The 27,777-nt window shown below is 46.5% G+C and overlaps 1 protein-coding gene across 1 annotated transcript in view; it reads right to left on the reverse strand.

Moving 5' to 3' along the window:
- Nucleotides 1–3,287: 3,287 nt before the first annotated feature.
- The window catches only part of GPALPP1 (GPALPP motifs containing 1), a 116,734-nt gene continuing 92,244 nt past the window's right edge, over nt 3,288–27,777 (reverse strand). Inside the window, exons 7-8 of the mRNA XM_063952834.1 lie at nt 4,595–4,693; nt 3,288–3,727 (exon numbers count right to left, since the gene is read on the reverse strand). Of these exons, the coding sequence (XP_063808904.1) occupies nt 3,509–3,727; nt 4,595–4,693 (318 nt within the window). The 3' untranslated portion in view covers nt 3,288–3,508. The remainder of the gene's footprint in view (nt 3,728–4,594; nt 4,694–27,777) is intronic.

A 27,777-nucleotide genomic window follows, 5' to 3' on the forward strand; every position in this document is an offset into this window, starting at 1 on the left:
TCCACAATGCCCTCCTAGCTGAAACCGCCATGGCATTGGCTTTTGACCCCAAAAGGCCAATATCTCTCACCGCTTCCTTTAGGTAGGCCGCAGCGTCTCTGATATAACCCAGTGTCAAAAGGACGCTATCCCTATCTAGGGTATCTATATCAGATGACAAGTTATCTGCCCACTTTTCGATAGCACTACTTACCCACGCAGATGCAATGGTTGGTCTGAGTAGTGTACCTGTGGTGACGTAAATGGATTTTAACGTATTTTCCTGTCTACGATCCGCAGGATCCTTAAGGGCTGCCGTGTCCGGCGACGGTAAAGCCACTTTTGTGATAGAGCCTTATCCACAATGGGGGGTGACTCCCACTTTTCTCTATCCCCAGAGGGGAACGGACACGCCAACTGAATTCTTTTGGGAATCAGAAACTTATTGGGAGGATTTTCCCACATTTTTTCAAAAAGGGTATTCAGTTCATGAGAGGGAGCAAACGTTACCTCAGGTTTCTTTCCCTTACACATACAGACCCTAGTATCAGGAACAGTAGGGTCCTCAGTGATATGTAACACGTCTTTTATTGCCACAATCATGTACTGAATGTTCTTTGCCAATTTTGGGTCTAATCTGGTATCACTACAGTCGACACTGGAGTCAGTGTCCGTGTCGGTATCTGTGTCTGCCAACTGAGCAAACATACGTTTATGTGACCCCCGAGGGGGTCTGGACCTGTGATCACACATCCTCCACAGACTTCTTCCATGCCTGGTTCTGAGACTCAGATTTATCTAATCTCTTATTAATAAGAGCCACATTAGCATTCAAAGCATTCAACACATTTATCCAATCAGGAGTCGGCGGTGCCGACAGAGTCACTCCCACAGCCGTTTCTGTCCCTAACACAGTCTCCTGCTGGGAAGAGCACTCCGCCTCAGACATGCCGACACACGTGTACCGACACCCACAGACACACTGGGCAAATAGGGGACAGACCCACAGTAAAGCTTGTCAGAGAAACACAGAGGGAGTTTGCCAGCTCACAACCCAGCGCTTATCCCGGTTCTGAAACTTCAATTTAATGCCTCAGACCTGCAGCGCGTTTATAATAACGTATTTTTGCACCAAATTAACTGTGCCCTCCCCCAGTTTTTGCACCCTGTTACTTGTACAGCAGTGGTGAGGAAGGACCAGCTTCTCTGCAGCTCTGTGAAGAGAAAATGGCGCTGGGAGCTGTGAGGGCTAAGCCCCGCCCCCTTAATGGCGCACTTCAGCCCCGCTATTTTTTTAAATAATAATACTGGCGGGGGTAAAGATTTAGTGCCTAGGCACTCATATCACACTTTGCCAGTCTCATATGAGGCGTTTTATGCTGCCCAGGGCGCCCCCTCCCGCACCCTGTAGTGCCGCTGTGTGTGGGAGCATGGCGCGCAGCGCGATCGCTGTGCAGTACCTCAGAAGCGGTCACTGAAGTCTTCTATCCTCTTCTACTCACCTGTCTTCTGGCTCTGCAAGGGGGGTGACGGCGGGCTCTGGGAGTGAACCCCTAGGCGTACCTAGTGTTCCAAACCCTCAGGAGCTAATAGTGTCCTGTAGCCAAGAAGCAGAGCCTTTAAACTCACTGGAAGTAGGTCTGACTTCTCTCCCCTAAGTCCCACGATGCAGGGAGACGGTTGCCAGCAGCCCCCCTGAAAATAAAAAACCTAACAAAGTATTTTCAGAGAAACTCAGTAGAGGTCCTCAAAGTGCATCCAGTCTGCCTGGGCACAATTTTAAAACTGGAGTCTGGAGGAGCCAGTTCACACCCTTTCAAGGTCTTAGAGTGCCCATGTCTCCTGCGGATCCCGTCTATACCCCATGGTTCTTATGGTGTCCCCAGCATCCTCTAGGATGTTTGTGAAATAGTAAGACTATAAAAATAAAATAAGAAAGCTTAGGGCTGCTAAAAACCAGCAGCCCTCTGACCATGGTTCGGCTTCTGCTGCACGAAACAAAAAACTGATTTGCCTGAGCCAGGAGGTGGGGATATATGGACGGGCCCGTTGCATGCTGGGAGGCCTAAAAGCTTTGAACGATTAGTGCAAACCCGCTGTCGCTTCATCATATCCCAATGTTATCCCGTGGATAACCTATGGACCCTGCCGGAGAAATTATTATATATGTATGAGAGAGAGAGAGAGAGAGAGAGAGAGAGAGAGAGAGAAAAAACACAGCGCGGTCTTAGACCGGAGGTATATATCAGAATACTCGTACAATGTATTTTGTAATAGGTACATTCTTTCTTAACTAACGCTGTATGTAATAAGACACATAGAATATTCAAGTGTCTGTAAAGTCTCAGCGTTGTGGACAGGCGGCTTTCCAGGGGATACCTTGCCCTGCAATCCCGGAGACCAGTAGCAGCTATGCTCAGAAGATGGCACCCAGCGTCTCTGTCAGGAACTGAGGGAGAGTGTGAGGCAGCTCCAGGGCAGGAAATCTGCGAGGAGATGGTGCCCTGGGCCAGGGGAGGGGCTACAGGTCAAGCGCCGACTCCCCTATGATGGGCCTCACCGCTGATACTACGGAGCCTTATCAATAGGGGCGTTAGTACACCCGACCTATACGCCTATGCCCTGGCGGTTATAGTGGGGTCCCTGCTCGGTAACCGTGTCCACGCTAGCCTCGCAGTCGGTCTCTCTAGACTGCAACAGGAATGCAATTTAGTGGCGGGTCCCGCCTGGGGGACCCTCTTACCTCCTCCCTTCGCAGCAGTTACGCGAACCAGGAGAGCGTCTGTCACCATGTGCCTAAGCCGGAGTGTCTCCGCCGCAAGTACCCGGGATCTGAGCCGCGGGAGTATGCAACGCAGCTTGAAAGGTGACGGAGACACAGCGCTGAAGCTCACCCTAACATAACAGTGCTGGGTGGTTTCTCGCTTCTCAGCACATAGAAGACACTTTAATAAAGACGCCATGAAATTATTTTATAGAGGGGTGCAGAGGATTATAGAGGAGCACAGAGGGGTGTAAAGCAGTATAGAGGGCTATAGAGGAGCATAGAGTGGTGTAGAGAGCAGTATAGAGGGAAGAAGAGGAGCATAACATGGTGTAGCGGAGCACAGAGAGATGTAGAGGAGCATAGAGGTATTGAACTGTGCTGTGAATTTTTTTTTTCATGTAGGGGCACACACACACATACATATGTATACACATATACACACACAAAGACAAAACCGTGATTAGAAAAATGGTCTGAAAGATGAAGAGAGCTTGGTCTGGTGCAAAGTATTGGAGGCATCTTATACATTTATCACAGCAGGTTACAGGGAGGTAAAAGTTTACATTTTATTGCAGCAAATAACAAAGGACATAAGTTGGGAGATATTTTCCCACAGGATAAAAGTCCATGATCAACTCACACTTTAAAAAGCCACTGTACTATTGTACAATTTACAGCATAAATAAAAGGCTCTGCAGCCCGATAATTACCCCACCCCAAACACAGCGTACCAGTGAATGGTTATCAAATTCCTGCAGTTCCCTACAGAAACATACTGCTATTGCCGTGTGAGAACTTTGTATTCAGCTCTTTGGATTTCCGGAGCAAAGCTTTTTTCTGTGCATCGTCAAAGCGATTAACTTGTAAGTCTTGTTCTCTGTCGAATGCTCTTCTTTCCTTAGGTTTATTTTTATCTTCCTCCGCTTTCCTCTTTAGCTTCTTACGGTGCAGATCCATGAGAGATTCTGTTCTTTTGGAATCCTACAGGCAAAGAGATTATTCTTTACATTCATGTACTGTAGAAGCAATGCCATTATTTTATTTAAAAAAAAAAATAACAAAAAAATCCCCAGAAACCCTTATGAAATCCTTCATTAACAGGGACTATAATTCAGAGATGGACACAATGTTGATGTAGAACGCAGTGGAGTGTTTGCCACTGCATGTGCATCTAAGTCACACTGTATATGTATCCCCATTTCTATGCACAGTTAAAATAGCTATGGCTTCTTACTTCCAACTGCCATGCTGTGCAACTACATGGTTCCTCAGAGGGATACTGCTCGACCACTGTGCGTACGATGGTTGTGTCCTCCTCCACAAGCGCCACCAGTGGGAGTGTCGGTACAAATCTCGGTGACTGCAATGTTTGCTTATAGTCACACAACTGCTGCGTATGGGATAACAGCTGTGACGTCATTTGCCACCATCTCTGAATCAGTACCTATGTGTGCGGTGTTCTTTACTTGTACAATTTGCTTCTTAGTCCATGTAGTCCTACACTGCTTTACAGTTGTGCAAAAGCGAATGTTGTACCCAGACGTAATAAAGTCGCTGAAAGCAACAACTACAGAAAAGCGGTTGTGTGGCTTAAAAAAAAATAAAAAATAAAAAGGAGGGGGGAAAAAAGGCAATGTATTAAAAAATGTTGTTCAAATATTTGCTTCTTAATAGAAACCATGATGTACACAATTGCATATATTATGTGTGTGTGTGTGTGTGTGTTCTGTTACTATGAGTTCTCTTATTTAGAATGAAAGTAGAGTGCAGATTTCCACTGAAGACAATATTGTGACTTTAGCACTCCTATGCAACATTGTGACTGTAGGATCTTTCATAATTACTTACATTATAGGTGGACACTTGGTCCGTCAATCGTTTATCCCTTTCTGATACGTGTACTTTTTCTTCACCTTTACTGCTAGAAACTTTGGCTTCTTGCTTTTCCTTAAAGAAATCAGAAGTAGCATATTATAACTATGACCATTTTAAGACTTTGTTTTGGTTAGAGGTTGTTACACTGAGATACAATCTTGGAGTTTGCCCAATCTGCTGGGTCCCCCAAAGCCGTCATGGTTCAGTGCTGTTCTGTGTTACTACTGCAGGCTTGTTCCAAACAGTCCTGGATTTATATATGGGTGGGGTGAGTTCAAACTGAAATCTAAATTGCAGTGTAAAAATAAAGCAGCAAGAATTTACCCTGCACAGAAACAATATAACCCACCCAAATCTAACTCTCTCTGCACGTTACATCTGCCCCACCTGCAGTGCAACATGGTTTTGCCCAATTGCTAACTTTTTTTTGTTTGCTAACAAACCTGAATAACCCCCCTAAGTCAGTTATGGTAAGAACAAAAAAATAAAAAATAAAATAAAATAATACCTGTCATTTTTCAAACACAGCCTGTACCATGATTGGCTGGTACTATATCCCTCTCCAGGGTTTAGTACATACAGTCAGGTCCATAAATATTGAGACCGACACAATTCTCATATTTTGGGCTCTATATACCACCACAATGGATTTAAAATGAAACAAACAAGATGTGCTTTAACTGCAGACTTTCCGCTTTAATTTGAGGGTATTTACATCCAAACCAGGTGAACTGTGTAGGAATTACAACGGTTTCTATATGTGCCTCCCACTTTTTAAGGGACCAAAAGTAATGGGACAATCGACTCAAAAGCTATTTCATGGACAGGAGTGGGCTATTCCCTCGTTATTTCATCATCAATTAAGCAGGTAAAAGGTCTGGAGTAGATTCCAGGTGTCACATTTGCATTTTGAATCTGTTGCTGTAGACTCTCAATATGAGATCCAAAAAGCTGCCACTATCAGTGAAGCAAGCCATCATTAGGCTGAAAAATCAAAACAGACCCATCAGAGAGATAGCTAAAACATTAAGTGTGGCCAAATCAACTGTTTGGAACATTCTTAAAAAAAAGAACGCACCGGAGAGCTTTGCAGCACCAAAAGACCCGGAAGACCACGGAAAACAACTGTGGTTGATGACAGTAGAATTATTTCCCTGGTGAAGAAAATAGGATTTTAGTACCTACCGGTAAATCCTTTTCTCTTAGTCCGTAGAGGATGCTGGGGACTCCAAAGGGACCATGGGGTATAGACGGATCCGCAGGAGCTTGGGCACACTATAAAGACTTAAACTGGGTGTGAACTGGCTCCTCCCTCTATGCCCCTCCTCCAGACCTCAGTTAGAAAACTGTACCCAGGAGAGATGGACATTTCGAGGAAAGAATTCATTGTTATAAACACGGTGAGTGTCATACCAGCTCACACCACGAACATACCGCAGAACGTGGCATTCAATAGAATACCAGCCAACGGCATGAACAATACACAGCCACATGCTGAGAGAATATATAAAACACAACCTGTGTGTCAACACAACCAATAATAAGACACCGCATGCCATGGCATGAAGAATGGTAGCAACAACCTGACAGAGAAGAAACACCACCAGGGTGTAACCAAAACCAATAACTGCAGACACAGTACGCACTGGGACGGGCGCCCAGCATCCTCTACGGACTAAGAGAAAAGGATTTACCGGTAGGTACTAAAATCCTATTTTCTCATATGTCCTAGAGGATGCTGGGGACTCCAAAAGGACCATGGGGTCTATACCAAAGCTCCAGAACGGGCAGGAGAGTGCGGACGACTCTGCAGCACCGATTGAGCAAACAAAAGGTCCCCATCAGCCAGGGTATCAAACTTGTAGAGCATAGCCAAAGCGTTTGAACCCGACCAAGACTCCTCTCGGCAAAGTTGAACCGCCGAGACTTTCGGGCATCCGCCCAAGAAGAGCCCATCTTCCCAGTAGAATGGGCCTCCACCGACTTCGGTGACGGCAATCCAGCCTTAGAACGAACATGCCAAATCGCATCACAGATCCAGCGTGTAACAGACTGCATAACGCAGTCTTCCAAACCATGCTGGGAACATACCAGACAAACAGAGCCTTTGTTCCTCCAAACTGAGCCAAATTGGCGACCTAATATTCAAATCCCTGGCTACATAGAGAGAATTTGAATCAGCTAATGCCTAAGTAACCACCGGCATCAAAATAGGCCGATTTCTGCGAAACCCAGAAACCACTCTTGACAGAACTACTAACAGAGTTCTCAATTCCTCTCTATCCACATCAAAGATCAAACAAGGCTCTTGTGAGACAAAACCACCACTTCCGACACCCGCCATGCCAATAGCATGACCACTTTCCAAGAGAGAAATTTTTGTAAAGAAACTTATTAGGCCACACTGCACTGAAATGGAGCCCAACTTTAGGCTTGCATCCACACCGGCTTGTAAAGTATGGATAAGAACGACCTAGCTGAAATTCTTCCATAGGAGCCTTCCTGGATACACACCAAGACACATAGTTACGCCAACTACGGTGGTAAAGCTTTGCAGTTACTTCTTTCTTAGCCTGAAGAATTTGAGGAAACGACTTCACTGTGAACCCCCTTTCGGCTTAGGATATGGCATTCCACCGCCACGCCGTCAGACGCAGCCGCGGTAAGTCTTGATACACGCCCGATCTTGTTGTAACAGTCCCTCAACGTAGAGGAAGAGGGCAGGAATCTTCTATGAGTAAATCATGAAAAAAATTAATAGCAAACCCTCCTTGGCTAGACTGGATCCAAGAGGATCGCCTGAACCTTTGCTCATCTTACGTTTATCGCCTTCAGAAAAAGTGAAAGCGGAGAGGCCACATAGACCGACTACAAACACCCACGGTGTCACAAGGGTGTCCACTGCTATAGCTTGAGTGTCCCTTGACCTGGAACAATATCCCTGAGGCCTCTCGTTGAGGCGAGACGCCAACCTGTCCAATAGCGACATTCCTCAAAGACTTGTCACGTCTGTGAAAACTTCTCGATGATGACAGAATTTCTCCCGGATGGAGATCGCGTCAGCAGAGGAAATCTATTTCTCTGTCGTTCACCTCCGGAACGAAGACTGCTAATATAGCGTTTACCAGACTTTCCACCCAACGGCAAAACTGTGCATCTTCTGCCATTGCCGCTTTGCTTCTTGTTCCGCCATAGCGGCTTACTTACGCCACTGCTGACAAGTCGCCTGGCAGAACGAACACGGGCAGAACACGAAGACTACGTTCGTCGAAACTAACTCTTAATGCAAGAAAGCTTATTGCAGACAAGTTTTCCAACTTGACCTTATCCCCTGGAAATACGTCCCTTGTAAGGACTGCTCCCAGCCTTGGAGATCTGTATGCACGGACACCAGGATCTACCCCCGGAACCCGAACCTTCATCCCTCTAGAAGGAGAGAACCGAGCAGACACCACAGGAGCGATGTCCTGGCCATTAGGATTATATTCTGGTGCATGTGCAGGTGAGACCCGAACCACATTCCCAACTGGTCTCTTGAAAGCCACTCTGGCATTAGACCTGCTCACCAAAAAAGGCGTCTTAGGCCACACCCAACTGTCTTAGTAACGGAACACATTGATGAAGTGTCACAGCAAAGCTGATCCAACTCTGGGTCCTCAGACCTCTTTCCACAGGAAAAACACCGAACCTTAATCGGTCATTATCTACTCTGAAACCCACCTCCGACATCTGTGTCGTTGGAAACAACAGCCAATCCCTGTGTCGAAGAACAGTCAGAGAGAAACAACGATTTGCACCTTTATACAGGGACAACCGGACAATGTCCTGAACCTGACGCACCGCTGTATGGCGTCGCGTACTATCTCCCCTTCCAGAGTGGAACGGCAAGATCAATTAGAAAAACAGTAAAGGGAAACAACCGAAAACTCAGAATGTTCCCCTTTGGATTCTATAAAAAACCCACAGGTCCTAGTCTATTCCTGGACCAACTGAAAATTAGTAGACGAGTGCCCACCGGAGTGGGGACCAGCCCGACAGACTCAGCGACCAGGGTGGATGTAGTGGAAACAGAAAACGACATTCACTTCTGCGAACCTAACCAGGCTGCAGAACTCTTATCGTTTCACCTTCCACTGTCAGCACAGAAAAGGAAAAAAGAATGGTATCGAACCGGTTAAAACGACTGCATCCCACAAAAGAATGCGTCACCAACCGTTGTGAAGGAGGCTAACTCACGAAGTTAGACTTACCAGTGGCATCCGCCGAGATTGACTGAACAGAGGCCTCTCCAAACAGCTGTATACCTTCCTCCAGTATATCTCGGAAACATCCTCAGCATTTTCCCGGTCACACCTCCTGCTGTCACGTGGCAGCCTGCTGCAATGTTATAATGTAGAATCAACATAGGCAAGCTTACCCACTCTGTGTAGGGTAATTCTATCGGATGCCTACCCGAATACAACACTCCCTCAAGTGCATGCAATGCAAATAAGGTCAAAGTATAGAAATAAAATATCACTTAGCTTCCTGTGTATGATCCTTTGCGACCGGGCTCTGCGTCGACCAGGAGTTGACTGCCATAATGTTCTCTCCGTGTCGGGAAGAGAATAATATTCGGACTCCTTGAGAGGATCGAAACCAACTCGTCACGGCCAATCTAGAGCTTAATCAACATAGCGACCAGCACATGAGAAGAATACCATTATTTCAGCATTCATGGATATACATAATGTAATAACAATAAAACACACATATCCTAACCATGCATATATAAACATATATCTACATATATATACACATATAGATATAACCTATACGCAAGTGGATTGTCCAGACCTGACAGGTCCCTAGTGACAGTAATGTGTTGTGAATGTGTATGACCATGTATTGACATGCCCCAGATGTGGATTTACCAGGAACGTTGTGGTCGACAGAAACTTAGTAAATGTCGACAGCAAGGAATAGTAAGCGGGCAAAAAATAATAATAATAATAATCTTGGAAACCCGAGGGGTCTGAGGGAAGGATACATATACATATTCAATAACACTTCCCCCCACATATACATTATATATATATATATATATATATATATATATATATATATAGACACACACACACACACACACACACACACACACGTACGAGGCAATAACAGCCTGTTAATGTTTTTACCCAGGAGGTACCGTTGATGCCGACAGGGCATCCACAAACAACTGTGTCTCCCCTAGCGTGTTTACTTTTTTAAGCACGCAAACACCAACCTGCTAATACTTAATTTTCCGAATCAAGTACCGCCATGCGCCGGCGAAGCCGGCAATTATCCCCACAGCAGCTTGTGACAAAGCCCTCACACCTGTCGACAGATGTCGACTAACCGATAGTGGGTAAACAAACAGGGAAAAGTCAATTTATGTATGACAACAAGGATTATGCGTCCATTATGAAACATAATGCTATATGACACCCATATAGCATTAAAAACACTGTGCCCCCCTCCTTCTTACTATCCAGCAAGTCTTGGCAGGGACCTGAGGAAAATGGCGCTGACCCCTCTGTGAGGGCTAAGCTCCGCCCCTTCCCGGCGCGCTTAAGCTTGCTCAAATAATATAAATATGTATGTATGTATATATATATATATATATATATATATATATATATATATATATATATATATATATATATATATATATATATATATGTATATATATATATATAATAAGATTTTACTTACCGATAAATCTATTTCTCGTAGTCCGTAGTGGATGCTGGGACTCCGTCAGGACCATGGGGAATAGCGGCTCCGCAGGAGACAGGGCACAAAATTTAAAAGTTTGACCACTAGGTGGTGTGTACTGGCTCCTCCCCCCATGACCCCCCTCCAAGCCTCAGTTAGGACACTGTGCCCGGACGAGCGTACACAATAAGGAAGGATTTTGAATCCCGGGTAAGACTCATACCAGCCACACCAATCACACCGTACAACTTGTGATCTGAACCCAGTTAACAGTATGACAAACGTAGGAGCCTCTGAACAGACGGCTCACAACAATAACAACCCAATTTTTTTGTAACAATAACTATGTACAAGTATTGCAGACAATCCGCACTTGGGATGGGCGCCCAGCATCCACTACGGACTACGAGAAATAGATTTATCGGTAAGTAAAATCTTATTTTCTCTGACGTCCTAGTGGATGCTGGGACTCCGTCAGGACCATGGGGATTATACCAAAGCTCCCAAACGGGCGGGAGAGTGCGGATGACTCTGCAGCACCGAATGAGAGAACTCCAGGTCCTCCTTAGCCAGGGTATCAAATTTGTAGAATTTTACAAACGTGTTCTCCCCTGACCACGTAGCTGCTCGGCAGAGTTGTAATGCCGAGACCCCTCGGGCAGCCGCCCAAGATGAGCCCACCTTCCTTGTGGAATGGGCCTTGACAGATTTAGGCTGTGGCAGGCCTGCCACAGAATGTGCAAGTTGAATTGTGCTACAAATCCTACGAGCAATCGTCTGCTTAGAAGCAGGAGCACCCAGCTTGTTGGGTGCATACAGTATAAACAGCGAGTCAGATTTTCTGACTCCAGCCGTCCTTGAAATATATATTTTCAATGCTCTGACAACGTCCAGCAACTTGGAATCCTCCAAATCGCTAGTAGCCGCAGGCACCACAATAGGCTGGTTCAGGTGAAACGCTGAAACCACCTTAGGCAGAAAGTGAGGACGCGTCCACAGTTCTGCCCTGTCCGAATGGAAAATCAGATATGGGCTTTTATACGATAAAGCCGCCAATTCTGACACTCTCCTGGCTGAAGCCAGGGCCAGTAGCATGGTTACTTTCCATGTAAGATATTTCAAATCCACCGATTTGAGTGGCTCAAACCAATGGGATTTGAGAAAATCCAAAACTACATTAAGATCCCACGGTGCCACTGGGGGCACAACCGGGGGCTGTATATGTAGTACTCCTTTTACAAAAGTCTGGACTTCAGGAACTGAAGCCAATTCTTTCTGGAAGAAAATCGACAGGGCCGAAATTTGAACCTTAATGGACCCTAATTTGAGGCCCATAGACAATCCTGTTTGCAGGAAATGTAGGAATCGACCCAGTTGAAATTCCTCCGTCGGGGCCTTCCTGGCCTCAATCCACGCAACATATTTTCTCCAAATGCGGTGATAATGTTGTGCAGTCACCTCCTTCCTGGCTTTCTGCTGAGGAGGTCTGCTTCCCAGTTGTCCACTCCCGGGATGAACACAGCTGACAGTGCTAACACATGATTTTCTGCCCAGCGGAGAATCCTTGCAGCTTCTGCCATTGCCCTCCTGCTTCTTGTGCCGCCCTGTCTGTTTACGTGGGCGACTGCCGTGATGTTGTCCGACTGAATCAACACCGGCTGACCCTGAAGCAGAGGTTTTGCCAGGCTTAGAGCATTGTAGATTGCTCTTAGCTCCAGTATATTTATGTGAAGAGACGTCTCCAGGCTTGACCACACGCCCTGGAAGTTTCTTCCCTGTGTGACCGCTCCCCAGCCTCTCAGGCTGGCATCCGTGGTCACTAGGACCCAGTTCTGTATGCCGAATCTGCGGCCCTCTAACAGATGAGCACTCTGCAACCACCATAGCAGAGACACTCTTGTCCTTGTGGACAATTTTATCCGCTGATGCATCTGCAGATGCGATCCGGACCATTTGTCCAGCAGATCCCACTGAAAAGTTCGTGCATGGAATCTGCCGAATGGAATCGCTTCGTAAGAAGCTACCATTTTTCCCAGGACTCTTGTGCATTGATGCACAGATACTTTTCCTGGTTTTAGGAGGTTCCTGACTAGATCGGATAACTCCCTGGCTTTCTCCTCTGGAAGAAATACCTTTTTCTGAACAGTGTCCAGAATCATCCCTAGGAACAACAGACGTGTCGTCGGGATCAGTTGGGATTTTGGAAAATTCAGAATCCACCCGTGTTGTTGGAGCACTACTTGGGTTAGTGCTACTCCGACCTCCAGCTGTTCTCTGGATCTTGCCCTTATCAGGAGATCGTCCAAGTAAGGGATAATTAAGACGCCTTCTCTTCGAAGAAGGATCATCATTTCGGCCTTTACCTTGGTAAAGACCCGGGGTTGGTGTGAAGGACAAATTGGAACATGAAGGTAAGCATCCTTGATGTCCAAGGACACCATAAAATCCCCTTCTTCCAGATTCGCTATCACTGCTCTGAGTGACTCCATCTTGAACTTGAATTTTTGTATGTACAGGTTCAGAGATTTTAGATTTAGAATCGGTCTTACCGAGCCGTCCGGCTTCGGTACCACAAATAGCGTGGAGTAATACCCCTGTCCCTGTTGTAGGAGGGGTACCTTGACTATCACCTGCTGAGAATACAGCTTGTGAATGGCCTCCAATACCGTCGCCCTGTCGGAGGGAGACGTTGGCAAAGCAGACTTTCGGAAACGGCGAGGAGGGGACTTCTCGAATTCCAACCTGTAACCCTGAGATACTACCTGCAGGATCCAGGGGTCCACCTGCGAGTGAGCCCACTGTGCGCTGAAATGTTTGAGGCGACCCCCCACCGCCCCTGAGTCTGCTTGTAAGGTCCCAGCGTCATGCTGACGCCTTTGTAGAAGCCGGGGAGGGCTTCTGCTCCTGGGAAGGAGCTGCTTGTTGCAGTCTCTTACCCTTTCCTTTGCCTCGGGGCAAATAGGAATGTCCTTTTGCTCGTTTGTTCTTATAGGAACGAAAGGACTGCGGCTGAAAAGCCTGCGGCTTTTTCTGCTGGGAGGTGACCTGGGGTAAAAAGGTGGATTTTCCGGCCGTTGCCGTGGCCACCAGATCCGATAGACCGACCCCAAATAATTCCTCCCCCTTATACGGCAATACTTCCATATGTCGTTTGGAATCCGCATCACCTGACCACTGGCGCGTCCATAAACTTCTTCTGGCAGATATGGACATCGCACTTACTCTTGATGCCAGAGTGCAAATATCTCTCTGTGCATCTCGCATATAAAGAAATGCATCCTTTAACTGCTCTATAGTCAGTAAAATACTGTCCCTATCCAGGGTATCAATATTTTCAGACAGTGACTCCGACCAAGCCACGCCAGCACTGCACATCCAGGCTGAGGCGATTGCTGGTCTCAGTATAACACCCGTATGTGTGTATGTACTTTTTAATGTATTCTCCAGCCTCCTATCAGCTGGATCCTTGAGGGCGGCCGTATCAGGAGACGGTAACGCCACTTGCTTTGATAAGCGTGTGAGCGCCTTATCCACCCTAGGAGGTGTTGCCCAGCGCGCCCTAACCTCTGGCGGGAAAGGGTATAATGCCAATAACTTCTTTGAAATTAGCAGTTTTCTATCTGGGGTAACCCACGCTTCATCACACACTTCATTCAGTTCCTCTGATTCAGGAAAAACTATCGGTAGTTTTTTCACACCCCACATAATACCCCTTTTTGTGGTACTTGCAGTATCAGAGATATGCAAAGCCTCCTTCATTGCCGTGATCATATAACGTGTGGCCCTACTGGAAAATACGTTTGTTTCTTCACCGTCGACACTGGATTCAGTGTCAGTGTCTGGGTCTGTGTCGACCGACTGAGGTAAAGGGCGTTTTACAGCCCCTGACGGTGTCTGAGACGCCTGAACAGGTACTAACTGGTTTGCCGGCTGTCTCATGTCAACCGACTTTTGTAGCGTGCTGACACTATCCCGTAATTCCATAAATAAAGCCATCCATTCTGGTGTCGACTCCCTAGGGGGTGACCTCACCATTACAGGCAATTGCTCCGCCTCCACGCCAACATCGTCCTCATACATGTCGACACACACGTACCGACACACAGCAGACACACAGGGAATGCTCTGATAGAAGACAGGACCCCACTAGCCCTTTGGGGAGACAGAGGGAGAGTTTGCCAGCACACACCCAAGCGCTATAAATATATATAGGGACAACCTTAATAAGCGTGTTCCCTTTATAGCAGCTCAAATATTATAAATATCGCCAATAAGTGCCCCCCCTCTCTGTTTTTACCCTGTTTCTGTAGTGCAGTGCAGGGGAGAGTCCAGGGAGCCTTCCTCGCAGCGGAGCTGGGCAGGAAAATGGCGCTGTGTGCTGAGGAGAATAGGCCCCGCCCCCTTTTCGGCGGGCTTCTTCTCCCGGGTTTTTTGGAACCTGGCAGGGGTTAAATACATCCATATAGCCCCAGGGGCTATATGTGATATATTTTAGCCAGAATAGGTATATTACATTGCTGCCCAGGGCGCCCCCCCCAGCGCCCTGCACCCTCAGTGACCGCTGGTGTGAAGTGTGCGGAGAGCAATGGCGCACAGCTGCAGTGCTGTGCGCTACCTCATGAAGACTGAGACGTCTTCTGCCGCCGGTTTCTGGACCTCTTCTCTATTCGGCATCTGCAAGGGGGTCGGCGGCGAGGCTCCGGTGACCCATCCAGGCTGTACCTGTGATCGTCCCTCTGGAGCTAGTGTCCAGTAGCCTAAGAAGCAAATCCATCCTGCACGCAGGTGAGTTCACTTCTTCTCCCCTAAGTCCCTCGTTGCAGTGATCCTGTTGCCAGCAGGACTCACTGTAAAATAAAAAACCTAAGCTAAACTTTCTCTAAGCAGCTCTTTAGGAGAGCCACCTAGATTGCACCCTGCTCGGACGGGCACAAAAACCTAACTGAGGCTTGGAGGGGGGTCATGGGGGGAGGAGCCAGTACACACCACCTAGTGGTCAAACTTTTAAATTTTGTGCCCTGTCTCCTGCGGAGCCGCTATTCCCCATGGTCCTGACGGAGTCCCAGCATCCACTAGGACGTCAGAGAAATATACCTATATAAACCTATATTGAGCTGGGGGACCTATATACAGGGAGTATATACAGGGAGTAACGCCCTGTATATACCCCTATATACAAAACGCTGCCCAGGGCGCCCCTCCTGCGCCCTGCACCCTCGGAAGCCATTGGTGTGTGGGAGCGATGGAGCGCGCTGCAGTACACTGGCGGGGTGCAGATACCCGGTGTCCGGGTAACTAAACGTTCCCCCGCCAGCGATCACTCAGTAAAAGCCGCCCAGAGCGCTCCCCCCCAGCGCCCTGCACGAGCCGATGGTGTGCGGGAGCAGGGAGCGCAGCGCCACCGCTGCTGCTCCCTCCTCTTCGCTGCACACTGGCGGGGTGAACATACCCGGTGCTTGGGCACCTAAATATGTCCCCCCGCCAGTTATCTACACAGCATATGCCGCCCAGGGCGCTCCCCCCCCAGCGCCCTGCAAGAGGCGATGGTGAGCAGGAGCAGGGAGCGCAGTGCTACCGCTGCAGCTCCATCCGTTTTGCGGCACACTGGTGGGGTGCCCGGGCACCTAAATATGTCCCCCCGCCAGTGCTATAAACCTCAGCAACATGCCCCCAGGGTGCTCCCCCCAGCGCCCTGCACCCTACAAGAGACGTTGGTGTGTGGGAGCATGGAGCGCAGCGCTACCGTTTCTGTTACTGAAGTCTTCTGCCGTCACTGAAGTCTTCTTTTCTTCCAATACTCACCCGGCTTCTTCTGGCTTCTGTGAGGGGGTTGACGGCGTGGCTCCGGGAACAAGCAGCTAGGCTCACCAAGTGATCGAACCCTCTGGAGCTAATGGTGTCCAGTAGCCGAGAAGCAGAGCCCTTAAACTAAGAAGAAGTAGGTCCTGCTTCTCTCCCCTCACTCCCATGATGCAGGGAGCCTGTAGCCAGCAGGTCTGCCTGAAAATAAAAAACCTAACAAAGTCTTTTAGAGAAACTCAGGAGGGCTCCCCTAGTGTGTGACCCATCACTCCTGGGCACAAAGTCTAACTGAGGTCTGGAGGAGGGGCATAGAGGGAGGAGCCAGTTCACACCCAGTTTAAGTCTTTATAGTGTGCCCAAGCTCCTGCGGATCCGTCTATACCCCATGGTCCTTTTGGAGTCCCCAGCATCCTCTAGGACGTATGAGAAAAACCCCTTCACAACAGTTGCCCAGATCAAGAACACTCTCCAGGAGGTAGGTGTATATGTGTCAAAGTCAACAATCAAGAGAAGACTTCACAAGAGTGAATATAGAGGGTTCACCACAAGATGTAAACCATTGGTGAGCCACAGAAACTGGAAGACCAGATTAGAGTTTGCCAAACAACATCTAAAATAGCCTTTACAGTTCTGGAACAATATCCTATGGACAGATGAGACAAGGATTAACTTGTACCAGAGTGATGGGAAGAGAAGAGTATGGAGAAGGAAAGGAACTGCTCATGATCCAAAACATACCACCTCATCAGTGAAGCATGGTGGTGGTAGTGTCATGGCGTGGGCATGTATGGCTGCCAATGGAACTGGTTCCCTTGTATTTATTGATAATGTGACTGCTAAAAGCAGCAGGATGAATTCTGAAGTGTTTCGGGCAATATTATCTGCTCATATTCAGTCAAATGCTTCAGAACTCATTGGACGGCGCTTCACAGTGCAGATGGACAATGACCCAAAGCATACTGCGAAAGTAACCAAAGAGTTTAAGGCAAATAAGTGGAATGTTATGCAACGGTCAAGTCAATCACCTGACCTGAATCTGATTGAGCATGCATTTCACTTGATGAAGACAAAACTGAAGGGAAAATGCCCCAAGAACAAGCAGGAACTGAAGACATTTGCAGTAGAGGCCTGGCGGAGCATCAGCAGGGATGAAACCCAGCATCTGGTGATGTCTATGCGTTCCAGACTTCAAGCTGTAATTGACTGCAAAGGATTTGCAACAAAGTATTAAATAGTGAAATTTTGATTTAGGATGGTTTAGTTTGTCCCATTACTTTTGGTCCCTTACAAAGTGGGATGCACATATAGAAACCGTTGTTATTCCTACACCGTTCACCTGATTTGGATGTAAATACCCTCAAATTAAAGCAGAAAGTCTGCAGTTAAAGCACATCTTGTTTGTTTCATTTCAAATCCATTGTGGTGGTGTATAGAGCCCAAAATATGAGAATTGTGTCGATGTCCCAATATTTATGGACCTGAGTGTAGATCCCTTATACCCCTTTCACACAGCAGCTTGTACCCGGTAATTTGACGTTTTTACTGGCTTCCTAAACGGTTCGAGCTGCGATGTGAAAGGGTCACCTTCAATTTACCGTTTACAAAATACCGGTATTTTGAAACAGTAAAAAAGCAGGGTCCTACCCGTTTCAGACCCGTTTAATTGTGCAGTGTGAAAGGGTCTGAAACGGTATTTGCAAGCCCCAGAAGGTGATAGGCTGTCTCCATGTGTGATCTCACCAGGCAGAAGCAGGAAATAAACATTTAAAATGACAACCACTGTTTTGTATGGGTGAAACGGGTTCAGTGTGAAAGGTACCAAAACGGTAATGAAATTGTAATATACTGGTTACAACATGCGATGTGAAGGGGGTTTAACTGCTCAGACCCGTTTTAAGAACCGTTTAAAGAACCGTTTCAAAAGCAGGTTTTGCGATGTGAAAGCAGCATTAGTTTATTCTGTTCTCTAGGGTAAATACAGACATCTGTAGATCAGCTGCTGATTCCTAAAAAAAAGTTTGGTTATATTAAAAGGTACCCTTTTTTAGTGGCATTTTTCTTTAAACATGCATAGTATTTTCACTGCAGACACAGCGAACCCCCACCCAATCTGTACCAGAGACACTGAGCTGCGACTTTAACCGCACAGGAATTGGTTTTAAAGATGTACAAAGCCGTAGAGGAAGCGCAGCAAACTTGGTGCGGAAAAAGCCATGGCTGCTGCATCGCAGCACTTCATGTACAGATTCAGACTCATTTGCTAAAAATGGCGCACATCTGATTGATTAGTGCTGTCTAGCTACGTAGTTATGTTATTAAGGCGAATCCTCGCACGGCAAGAGAGGCTGTTGGGTACAACTGCAGTTAGGTGTATGAGGTCAGATCTGTAGGTTACTCTTCATTCTTTAAGGCTAGTCATTTTAAGGTGTCTTTAGAAAAGATTTTTAAGAGCGCTATCCTTTCAAAAAGTTTCATTTGGATAAAAGTTTCATTTGGATTTACTTCATTCCCTACATTAAATTAGATATACATCAAAAGCCTTACAGGTATATTCAGAATTTTTGATGTAATTTTAGATCTATCAGACCTTGGAATGATGAAAAGAGGACCGGAGAATTGATGTAATTTTAGATCTATCAGCTTCTCAGAAACATTTATAGAAGTAGCAGCACACAGGCAGAAAGGAGGTTGCGGTTGCTAACTCAGTAGTATCGACAATGTCCATCCAATCAATATAGTCTGTGTACATAGGTTCTTTTTCAGGCTTAAAAGCCTGTAGGAACAACAATTCCTGTAGCAGATGAAGGCCATCCTAACAAAGTCAGAGGCTTCAGACCAGCTGGGGGAAGTGGACATTTTGACAAAACTAGTTGTTTCTATGTACCAAGAGTGGTCCTTTACATTATAACTTAATATGTGATAGATAGCTATATATATATGTATATATATAGCTATCTATCTAACTTAAATGCCCTGGCATATCAATCATGGGTACAGTGAGTGCGGTGCCAAGGTGTAAGTGGGCCCCATTCAGGATCCTTCATTTGTTGATCCCCTATACCCAGAGTGACACAGCCATGCAGGCAGGTAAAGCCAGATATGGGAAGGCGGCGTCTGTCTCTGTCCTCCCCTCCCATTTGTCTATCTGTCTGCCCTGTGTGTATCTGTGATTCACACTGATAAGTTTTTGGCACCATGAGAGAGATGACAGCACATTATCACAGAGATATTGTGCCATGTGCCCATTCAGCACCTACTGTGGATGGCTTAGCATACATACCCATGTGATATCTGACTGCAGCTCCAGTCTGGTCACATGCAGCAGCATTCACTGCAAAGTAACACTGGATTGAATGGATCTGTCCATATATATTATTGATTATTATGGGGGCCAGTATATGAAATATAGAAAACTGCATGTGACCAACAGTGTCTGTATCCAATTAACTCTATATTCATATATGCTGAAGCACCAATCGCTGCGTGTTGAATATATCTAAATGCCAACCAGGGCTGTAACTAGGTGTGTGTGGAGGGGACACCGCACATAGCGCTGCAGGAGTGTGGGTGCTGTTGGTGGCACTTGTCAATTGATCCGTTTTAAATTACTTTCACTTGCAGCTACTTCCCTTATTGAAGCCCAGCATCTCCTGACCGCCCCCGTCTCCTACCGTGACCCCTTCTGTCGCTAATACCTATACAACATTCATGAACTCAACTTGAGATTTTTTTGTTATTTAGTCACACTGTCCTTTATTATATTTCCAGATGCTGACATACCCGGGATTCAAACCCATTGCCTATGGCATTGCAGTCAGGCAGTCTATTCATTTAGCTATCTGCCCTTGCATAGAAATTTGGATAATTCTAAGCTAGAGAATTCTAACCATTTGAAGCTTACCTTGTACTTTGTGAAAAAATGATCAGCATTGCGGCTGAGCAGCTCTATGTAGTGTGTGGCTGCAGGGGATTGGATGTGTGGCTGCACACTACATAGATCTTCTCAACTGCAATGCTGATTATTTTTTTTTACAAAGTACCAGTAGCTTCATATAGTGTTCATAGTTTTTATGCAGGATCAAATAGCTCAATGAGTAGGGTGTTTGACTAGAATTCAACAGGTTATAGGTTTGAATCCTGAGTAAGGCAGTATATTGAAATGCGTTTTTTAATAAATCTTGTAATGCCCCTTCCCCACGAGGCATGCGCCTTATGTCCCTATTGGAAAAAATAGGATTTTGGTACTTACCAGGTAAATCCTTTTCTTTGAATCCATAGGGGGCACTGGAGTACTCTAGGGATATGGACGGTTCCACAGGAACTAGCGCACTGAATAATTAAAATTTGAGACTACATACCCCCCTCCATATCCCAGAGTACCTCAGTGTTTTTTTACTGAGCCGAACAGGAGCTATAGAGGTTAATGGAGAATTACATATAACAAACGGAAAAACAATAAAGTTGACACATAACGTTACTGACAACTATCAGTTGACACCAACCCTATAAACTTGCTAATTTGAACCAGTCGGTGAGAGTGTGTTACCATAAGATCCCCTGAACTTACCACAAGCCAGGTAAAACTGCTCTGGGTGGGTGTCCAGTGCCCCCTATGGATTCAAAGAAAAGGATTTACCTGGTAAGTACCAAAATCCTATTTTCTTTTTCATCCACTAGGGGTCACTGGAGTACTCTAGGGACGTACCAAAGTTTCCCCCCCGTGGGCGGGAGAGCTGTTTGGCACCTGTAACACTAGACGCCCAAAGCTAGATGCTGATGCCGCAAAAGTATCAAACTTGTAAAAGCGCACAAACGTGCACTGAAGACCATGTAGCCGCACTGCAAAGCTGTGTTGTAGAACTCCACGACCAGCTGCCCATGACATTCCCGGAGAACGTGTGGAATGAGCTGTTACTGATGTAGGCGGCTGTAACCTAGCATGAAGGTAAGCCTGACGTATGGTCAGTTTTATCCATCTGGATAAGGTCTGCTTAGAAGGTGGCCAACCCATCCTGGCCGCATCATAGAGGATAACAACGTATCCGTCTTAGGAACTGTAGACGTTCGGCATACATAAACGCATAATGCGCGTACCACAACCAAAATTCCAGAATATCCTGTTAACACAGGAACTACTATTGGATGATTGATGTGAAAAGAGGACCCTACTTTTGGTAGGAAAGCGGGATTCGTCCAAAGTTCCGCTCTGTCATTATGAAACACTAAATACGGTGGCTTGCATGACAAGGCACCCAAATCTGAAACCCGCCCTGCCGAAGCTAAGGCTAGGAGAGAAATTGTTTCCCAAGTGAGAAACTTAATATCCACTTGTTGTAAGGGTCCGAAATAAAAAAGACTATAAGAAATCTAAACCAGATTCAAGTCCCATGGCGCAGTAAGTGGAGTGAAATGGAGGCTGTACTTTGAGGACACCCTGCAGAAAGGTGTGTACCGACGGCAATAGAGCCAATCTTTTTTGAAAATAAATTGACAACGCAAATATCTGCACCTTTAGTGTGGATAAACGCCGACCTCCATCTAACCCCATCTGTAGACATAACAAAAGACGGGATAACTTGAAAGATGATGTCGGAAACTTCCGAACTTCACACCAACCTATATAGGCACACCAAATTCTGTAATAATGAGCTGCCGTAACCGGCTTCCTAGCTCGTAACATGGTTGGTATAACCTATTCTGGAATGCCCTCTCTTTTTAAGAGGGCTGTCTCAACAGCCACTCCGTCAAACGCAGCCGCGCTAAATCGGAGAAAAAGAACGGACCCTGTTGTAACAGGTCCTGACGCAGTGGGAGCGGCCAAGGAACGTCCGCGAGTAGACCGCGGAGATCCAAAAACAAAGCTCTACGAGGCCAATGAGGCGCCACTAGTATGACTGTCATGGACTCTCTTTTGATCCGTTTTAGCAACAGAGGGAGCAGCGGAAAACGGTGGAACAGATACACGAGACTGTATAGCCACGTGATTGTGAGAGCATCCACCGCCACTGCCTTTGGATCTCTCGTTCTGGACACGAACTGGGGCGTTTGATAATTGTGGCGAGATGCCATCAGGTCCACTTGCGGGTAACCCTACTTCTGGACCAGCGTGTGAAACACTTCTGGATTTAATGCACAGCCTGGATAAAAATCCCGACAGCTGAGATAATCCGCCTCCCAGTTGTCCACTACCGGAATGAATACTACCGACAAAATCGCCTCGGCCCAATTGAGGACTCGAGCTACTTCCCGCATTGCCATGCGGCTTGTCGTTCCTCCTTGTTTGTTGATGTATGCGACCACCGTCGCATTGTCTGACTGCACCTGAACAGCCTGAGCCTGCAGCATGTGCACTGCTTGTCGTAGCGCATTGTAAATTGCCCGGAGTTCCAGGACATTTATAGACAGCAATCTTTCGTGATCCGCCCAGAGACCCTGGAGCTGAAAATTTTGAACTACAGCTCCCCAACCTCTCGTGAGAATTATCCAATTCCAGGCGGCGAACCGTTCCCCTGCGGTTAGATTCTGTACTTTGAGCCACCAGAGTAGAGATACCTTGGCCCTTGGAGACCACCTCACCCTGCGGTGAATCTGCAGAAGCGAGCCCGACCATTGTGCGAGCACATCCAGTTAAAAAGGACGTGAATGAAGTCTTCCGAACTGAAGCGCTTTGAAAGCTTCGAAAGCGTCTAATAGGCGAATGCACAAATGAACAGAGACTGTGCGTGGCTTGAGCACTAATTGTACCAGATGACAAATGACCTGTACTTCTGTTCGGGTAGGTAAATTCTTTGATTTACCGTATCGAGAATCATACCTAGGAATTGAAGTCGTTGAGACGGAATCATTCAGGAAATCGCGCAGACAATGGTAGGAAATCAGATTTTCCACCCCACTTGGTCTGCGATCTATTCTCGTTTGGAACGTAGCCAAAGTGGACGTTGTGCACCACTAGCGTAGCTGAAACGCAAGAATCAATCTGCCAACGTCACAGAAGCTGTAGGCAACAAGAAGTGTAAGGTGGTCTTTATTTAGGGCAAACCTGAACTGGAGTGCCCTGGCACTACAGCCTTGTTACCTCAAACCCTTACCAAAGCAGGGCGAAGCAACAGCCCTACTGCTGTGTAGGGTACACTCCGATAGGTAGTTAAACGCCCAATAATTGCAATTGTCTCTCATTGGAAATTGTTCAGCCTTCACTGAGAAACTGACGTACTGGCCTGGTGCTATGAGGGCTGGCGGAGAATCGACTGCAACAATCTAGCTGAAACAGTAAAAAAAAAAATATATATATTTTTTCCTCCTAGGCAGTACATGCGCCCGCATTCCCCCCAAAGAGGACTGGTAAGGGTCTGTCTGTGCAGTCGTATTTGTCCGATACGCTGTGTGACCGACTCTGCAGCGAAGCTGCTTGTTTGATTATTATTATTATTATTATTATTATCCTTTATTTATATGGCGCCACAAGGGTTCCGCAGCGCCCGATTACAGAGTACAAATGCACATAAAGAATAGGAAAACAGTGACTTACAGTTGAATACAATATAGGACAAGTACAGGGCAGCTAAGCATAACTACACCAGTAAACATAGAGATAAGTTCCAGGTGGTCAAAAAACTGTGGGATCTGGGCGGTTGAGGATTATTAAAGTAAGAAAAGTATAAGCACATGAGGGAAGAGGGCCCTACTCGTGAGAGCTTACATTCTAAGGGGAGGGGTAGACAGACAGGGATGACACAGATGGGGTACATAGAGAGCGTGGAACAGAGGGTTATGTTGAGATTTGGCTACGTTTGGTAAAGAAATGGGTCTTAAGAGCCCGTTTGAAGTTTTGTAGAGAGGTGGAGAGTCTGAGGGGGAGAGGTAAAGAATTCCAGAGAAATGGAGCAGCACGTGAAAAATCTTGGAGATAGGAGTGGGAGGAAGTAATCAGAAGACAGGAGAGACGGCGTGCATTAGCAGAGCGAAGAGGACGGGTGGGAGAGTAAAGGGAGATAAGGTCAGAGATGTAGATGGGAGAGGAGTGGGTGAGTGCTTTGTAAGTGAGTGTGAGAAGTTTGAATTGGATTCTGAAAGGGAAGGGAAGCCAGTGGAGGGCCTGTAGGAGGGGGGAGGTAGACGTAGTGCGTTTGGTGAGGAAGATGAGCCGGGCAGCAGCATTGAGGATAGATTGGAGTGGAGAGAGGTGATTGTCAGGGAGGCCAGTTAAGAGGAGATTACAGTAGTCCAGTCTGGAAATAATCAGTGAGTGAATAATGATCTTAGTGGCATCCTGTGTGAGAAAAGGTCTGATTCTAGAAATGTTTTTGAGATGAAAATGACAGGTTTGTGAGAGGTGCTGAATGTGTGGTATGAAGGAGAGGGAGGAGTCAAGGATTACGCCAAGACAGCGTACTTGGGGGCTAGGGGAGATAGTTGTGCCATCAATGGATAATGAGATTGTGGGAGGTGAGGCTGTGCGGGAGGGTGGGAAGATGATCAGCTCAGTCTTAGACATGTTGAGTTTAAGAAAGCGCTGAGACATCCAGGAAGAGATAGCAGAAAGACAGTTTGAGGTACGAGTGAGGAGAGCCGTGGAGAGATCAGGGGAGGAGAGGTAGATTTGAGTGTCATCAGCATAGAGGTGATATTGGAAGTTAAAAGAACTAATGAGTTCACCTAAAGAGGACGTATAGAGAGAGAAAAGGAGAGGACCAAGAACAGAGCCTTGGGGGACACCAACAGTTAGTGGAAGTGGGGGGGAGGTAGCATCATGAGAGGAGACAGAGAAGGAACGATCAGAGAGGTAGGAGGACAGCCAGGAGAAGGCAGTATCACGCAGACCAAGAGAGTGAAGGATTTGCAGAAGGAGAGGATGGTCCACAGTGTCAAAAGCAGCAGAGAGGTCAAGAAGAATAAGCAGAGAGTAGTGGCCCTTAGATTTGGCTGCATGGAGGTCATTGCAGACTTTTGTGAGGGCAGTTTCAGTGGAGTGGAGAGAACGGAAACCAGACTGGAATGGGTCAAGCAGTGAGTGAGAGGAAAGAAAGGCAGTGAGGCGATTATAGACAATACGCTCAAGAAGTTTGGAGGCAAAGGGGAGGAGAGAGATGGGTCGATAGTTGGAGAGAGTGTTAGGATCAAGGGTAGGTTTTTTAAGAATAGGGGAGACAAGAGCATGCTTGAAGGCAGAGGGGACAGTGCCTGATGAAAGGGAGAGATTGAGAAGGTGGGCAAGATGGGAACAGGCAGAAGGGGAGAGGTAACGGAGGAGGTGGGAGGGGATAGGGTCGAGCGGGGAGGTTGTGGGGGGGGAGGAATGGATGAGGGCCATGACTTCCTCGCCAGATACATCGGAGAAAGATGTCAGAGTTGGTAAGAGGGAAGGGGAGGGGTGGCAAGGGATGGGTGGTGGCTGGTTGCTGGTCTGGTGGGAAGTGATATCCTGACGTATGGAGTCAATCTTGGATGTGAAATAAGTGGCAAAGTCAAGAGCAGACAATGCATTAGACTTAGTGATCATGTACCCCGACCAGTAAGTACACCACGGAAGTAATCTGTGTATAAACCTGCATTACCGTGCATGTGGTTACCAGCAATAGTGAATCTTCCTGTAGAGACACGCTGTCAAAAACAATTAATAAATTAAATTCCTAACAACCCCCTCGCTCCCCCAGAGGCTGAGTGTTGTAGGGCAGCAACACCTCTGTCAAAGAACCAGGAAGTAACGTTAAAAATGGTGTCCTACCATGTTTTTATTTTTATTTATTTATTTATTTTTTTATATTACACCTGTTAAACCAGGATCTGAACCAGTGTCCATGCAATCACAATGTTCACTGTGGGCGGGAAGCCTAACCACTTGGCTACAGAGCCACCTGTAAAAATAATAAGCAAAGCTGCTGTTTAAACATCAACTCTGGTGATGAAATGGTTGCTGTAGTGACTTGCAATCCAGATGGTACCTGAACCCACAATCCCTGGTTTAGGAGGGCAGTGTCCTATCCATTAGACCACTGGGGATCTGGGGAGGTGAGGCCTGAACTCACAATGTTTGCAGTGCTCAACAGATACTGTTTAATAAGCACTGTGTGCCGACCAACTGCGCCACTGTAGTCTTGCTTATTGCAAAATAGATTTTTAATGTCAGCATATTATATATATATATATACATACATATTCACACATACTCAGACCTTATAAATATATATATATATTTCATATATGCATACATACACATATATATTATATACTCATATACATATATCCAGATATATCCTGATTCAGAGGTATAATAATTCTTAGAAGTCTGAAACTAAATGTGACCACTCAGGCTTAAAAACCTGAGATGTCTGCTGCTTAACCGCAGCTTAGTTAATGGGTCCCGTATCCAGCGTGGTGTGGCTGTAGATTTAAAAATACCTACAGCACCTTGTATTCCCAGGTGGCTAACCAGGCCCAACACTGCTTAGCTTCCAAGATCAGATGAGATCGGGCGTATCCAATTGTGGTGTGGCTAAGTGAATTAAGCAAAGCTGCTGCAGGTGAGCCTGAACTCACAATGCTTGCAGAGCTCCACAGATACTGTTTTATAATCACCATGTGCTGACCAATTGTATAACACATCTTACTTTACAACAGTGAACAAAGCCAGTATTTGGCTGACCACAGCCATGATTCAGATTTGCAGTCTTTGGGATAATATCATTATAAACAGTTCTGATAAAAATAATAGTAAGAGAAGTGAGTGTAGATCCATGAATACACTGTTACAGACATGGTAGAGAAACTGCTTTTTTAGTCTTTGCTGGTGTCTTACTCATTATGCAGACAGACAATACAAAAAATACAACTTGCGCGACCCAGTAAATAGCACTAAGGTGTCTCTATAAATATATATCTGGCCAAGTGCAGTGCACGCCAGCAATATGCCTGATCCCAAATTCCCCTTAACACCCCCGTGCCTTCAATGGAGGAGAGATGTAATACAGGAAATTCTGGAAAAACAACAGGAAGCATGGTTAAATATGGCCTCATGCTCACAGTATAACACAAAGTGCAGACTTATAATTATGTAAGCAGATTTAATAAACATACTATGTTGCATTCAAACCTGCACATATAACATGTATCCTATTTAACAAAGACTTAATAGCCTATTGTAATACATATGCAGCGCTGCTGTATTCTAGTAAACATACTTTCTTTTATCAACAAGAGTTGAACATGAGATTTTATCCAGTGACCCTGACATTTCTGTGTGCAGGGAACATCACTGTGGCAGCAAAGTTACTCACTAGGCTATGGAGCCTGTGTGCCCCCCCCCCCCCTTCACGTGCGCCGTGTACCGTTCTCTATACACAGAGCCGGGCTATGGTGGAGAGGGAGCCAGAAGCGGCATCGAGGGCCGGGGAGCGCGCTGCATAGAGCCGTGGAGCGGCCTATACATAAATCAACGTGGCCGGCGCAGCTAAGAGCGGCGGGGGACACAGCATAAACAGCGGCGCTGGAAGCGGCGGCGGGCGGCTGAAGGCAGCGGCTGGCGGCCACACACACACAGTATCCCACACAGCAGGGCGGCAGCGTGAGCTGACCGCCCCGTTCAACATACCTGGACCCTGTGGTGAGGGCTATGACGGGGC

The sequence above is a fragment of the Pseudophryne corroboree genome, chromosome 2 (genome assembly GCF_028390025.1).
Source record: "Pseudophryne corroboree isolate aPseCor3 chromosome 2, aPseCor3.hap2, whole genome shotgun sequence".
Taxonomy (NCBI): Eukaryota; Metazoa; Chordata; class Amphibia; order Anura; family Myobatrachidae; genus Pseudophryne; species Pseudophryne corroboree.